Below are 2,567 nucleotides of genomic sequence, written 5' to 3' on the forward strand. Positions count from 1 at the left end.
GGGGGCCGAAAGCCCAGCTCGACGCCAGGCCGGCGAGCGCGTCGCAAGTCGCAACTCTGCGGGCTGGGTGGCGGGCTGCCTGCCTGCCTGCCTGCCTGGCTGCCTGCCTGCCTCGCCCCGTCTCGCTTGCTGGCCAGGCCTGGCCTGGGCCCGAGGTCAAGCGGGTCAGGGTGTTGGTTTTGGCGTTTGCATCGGAACCCGGGCTGCTCGCCAAGCCAGGCCGCACCCAACCGGCCGATAATGGCGAGCTAGCCAGCCCTGTCTTAGCCACGCGCAAGTTTTTTCCCGCAGGGCTTGAAGCCCCGCGCTGCCAGCTGGCTAGGTAGCTCCTGCAGCCCAATTTTTTTTCTCCTCGCTGGGCCGAGCGACCTCTTTGGCTCGAGAGAAATTTCAGCCCGGCTTGGCTTTGGGTCGGTCGTGTGCCTCTCTCGTGGGGCTAGCCACCGGCAGCTTCCTCTTGAGCACCCGAAGCACCCGCACCCGGACCTTCTGAGAAGGACAAAGCCAAGCCTTGAAGCACCAAGCAAGCTGCCCAGCCTTGCCAACACCATCTTCAATCCAATACGGCATCCCTCCCCGCACCGAGCCCCACACCGCCAACAGTCGTGCCCTCTTGATTCGCTTCTCTCCCCCCCTCTCTATCTCTCTCTCCGCCACACCCTCAGCCTGCGTATCCGACGTCACTGCCTCTGGGTTTAGACTCTCGACTCTCTCCCTGTCACCACCACCTCATCACCACCTCTGCCACTGCCACCACCACCACAGCAACCCCGCCATGTCTTCCTCTGCCTCGTCGGCCGCCTCGGACTCGGACGATGACCGCATGACGACCCGCTCCGCACCCGCCACCACCTACCGGCGTCAGATTGCTCCCCTCCCGCAGTCGCCCCGCGCCTCACCCGCACCCGCCTCGCTCACAGGCGCAGCCGCCATCAAGACCGAAGCAGCCGACGGCACCGCAGCATCATCAGCAGCAGCAGCAGCAGCACCGTCGACATCATCCACAGCAGCATCAGCATCAGCGCAGCCCAAGCCCGCGATGCGCCACGCACTCCCACCCAAGCCCGTCACCGCCATGCCCGGCACCTCGCACGCAGCAGCCTCTTCCTCGTCGTCGTCGTCGGCCGCAGCACCCCACCCCAAGCGCACCCGCGTCGACTCCAACCTCGTCCCCCAGGTGCCAAAGGTGCCAAAGACGACGACCGAAAAGGAAAACACGCCCCGCCTCATCGTCGTCCTCGAGCAGGCCTGCCTCGAGACCTACAAGGTCTCTTCCGGCTCGGCGGGACGCAGCTCGGGCGGCAACGGCCGCAACGCCAAAAACGACGGCGACAAGTACGCGCTCCTCAACTGCGACGACCACCAGCGCGTGCTCGCCAAGATGGGGCGCGACATTGCAGAGGCCCGCCCGGACATTACCCACCAGTGCCTCCTCACCCTGCTCGACTCGCCCCTCAACAAGGCCGGACTGCTCCAGGTCTACATCCACACGGCAAAGGGTGTTCTGATCGAGGTCAACCCGCACGTTCGCATCCCGCGCACATTCAAGCGCTTCAGCGGCCTGATGGTCCAGCTCCTCCACAAGCTCAGCATCCGCAGCGTCCAGGGCTCGGAAAAGCTCCTCCGCGTCATCCGCAACCCCGTCACCGACCACTTCCCCGCCAACACGCACAAAATCACCCTCTCGTTTGACTCGCCCGTCCAGCGCCTCTCGTCGTACCTCCCCACGGTGCCCAAGGACCACAGCATTGCCGTCTTTGTCGGCGCCATGGCGCACGGACAGGACAACTTTGCAGACGGCGTCGTCGACGAAAAGATTTCCATCTCCGAGTACTCGCTCAGCGCCTCGGTCGCCTGCGGAAAGGTGAGCAGGCGGGGCGGGTTCCCCCATCTCCTGTTCCTCTTGTGCCGTTGCGAGCTCGTTGCTGACCTTGTCCTTTTGCCCCTCGTCGTGCCCCCCATGCCTTGCTCGCTCGCTGCGATGCCCTTTTGGACAGTTCTGTTGCGCCCTCGAAGACTTCTGGGGCGTCGTCTGATCGCCCTTTCGACTCTCGACTCTCGACTCTCGACTCTCAGCCCTTCCCTTTCCCCCTTCTTGTATCCTCGACGGTCTAGAAGGCCCATCGCATCGTGTCTCGTTGGGGCGGTTCCGGTACAGCCTCCAATCGATCTTCTATCCGTTTGGCATACCTTTGGATCTTGGGCCGAGTTTGAAAAAAGGGAAAGGGATGGGACGTACACCGCCTTTCTACTTTCGTCCTCGTCCGTCTAGCAAGGCGAGGCGAGGCGAGGCGAGGCGAGGCGCGGTGGAGGGGCGTGCACCGGCATCGCATCGCTTCACATCTTGGTCCTCTGCTGGTTGCCGTTGACCTGGTGCGGGAGTAGGGCGTCGCCGCGCGCCCATGCGCTCACGAGGACGCGGGCAATGGCCGTATCCGGGGGGAAGACTATCGCCATGACGGCCGGCGGGGGGGGGGGGGGGGGGGACGGGGAACGGGGGGAGGGCACGACGGACGTAACTACGTACCTACCGTACCCGGTCCCGTTCCGTTTTTCGTTTCGTCGTT

General features: G+C 64.5%; 1 protein-coding gene across 1 annotated transcript; it reads left to right on the forward strand.

Annotated features, from left to right (window-relative positions):
- Positions 1-775: 775 nt before the first annotated feature.
- Positions 776-2,036, forward strand: PFL1_06761 (uncharacterized protein; the record flags this gene model as incomplete). The annotated part of the gene is made up of 2 exons (XM_007884307.1): positions 776-1,864; positions 1,998-2,036. The coding sequence occupies 2 exons, from the start codon at positions 776-778 to the stop codon at positions 2,034-2,036; spliced, it is 1,128 nt and encodes a 375-aa protein (XP_007882498.1).
- Between the last annotated feature and the right edge of the window lie 531 nt (positions 2,037-2,567).

Source organism: Pseudozyma flocculosa (genome assembly GCF_000417875.1).
Source record: "Pseudozyma flocculosa PF-1 unplaced genomic scaffold scaffold00030, whole genome shotgun sequence".
Taxonomy (NCBI): domain Eukaryota; kingdom Fungi; phylum Basidiomycota; class Ustilaginomycetes; order Ustilaginales; family Ustilaginaceae; genus Pseudozyma; species Pseudozyma flocculosa.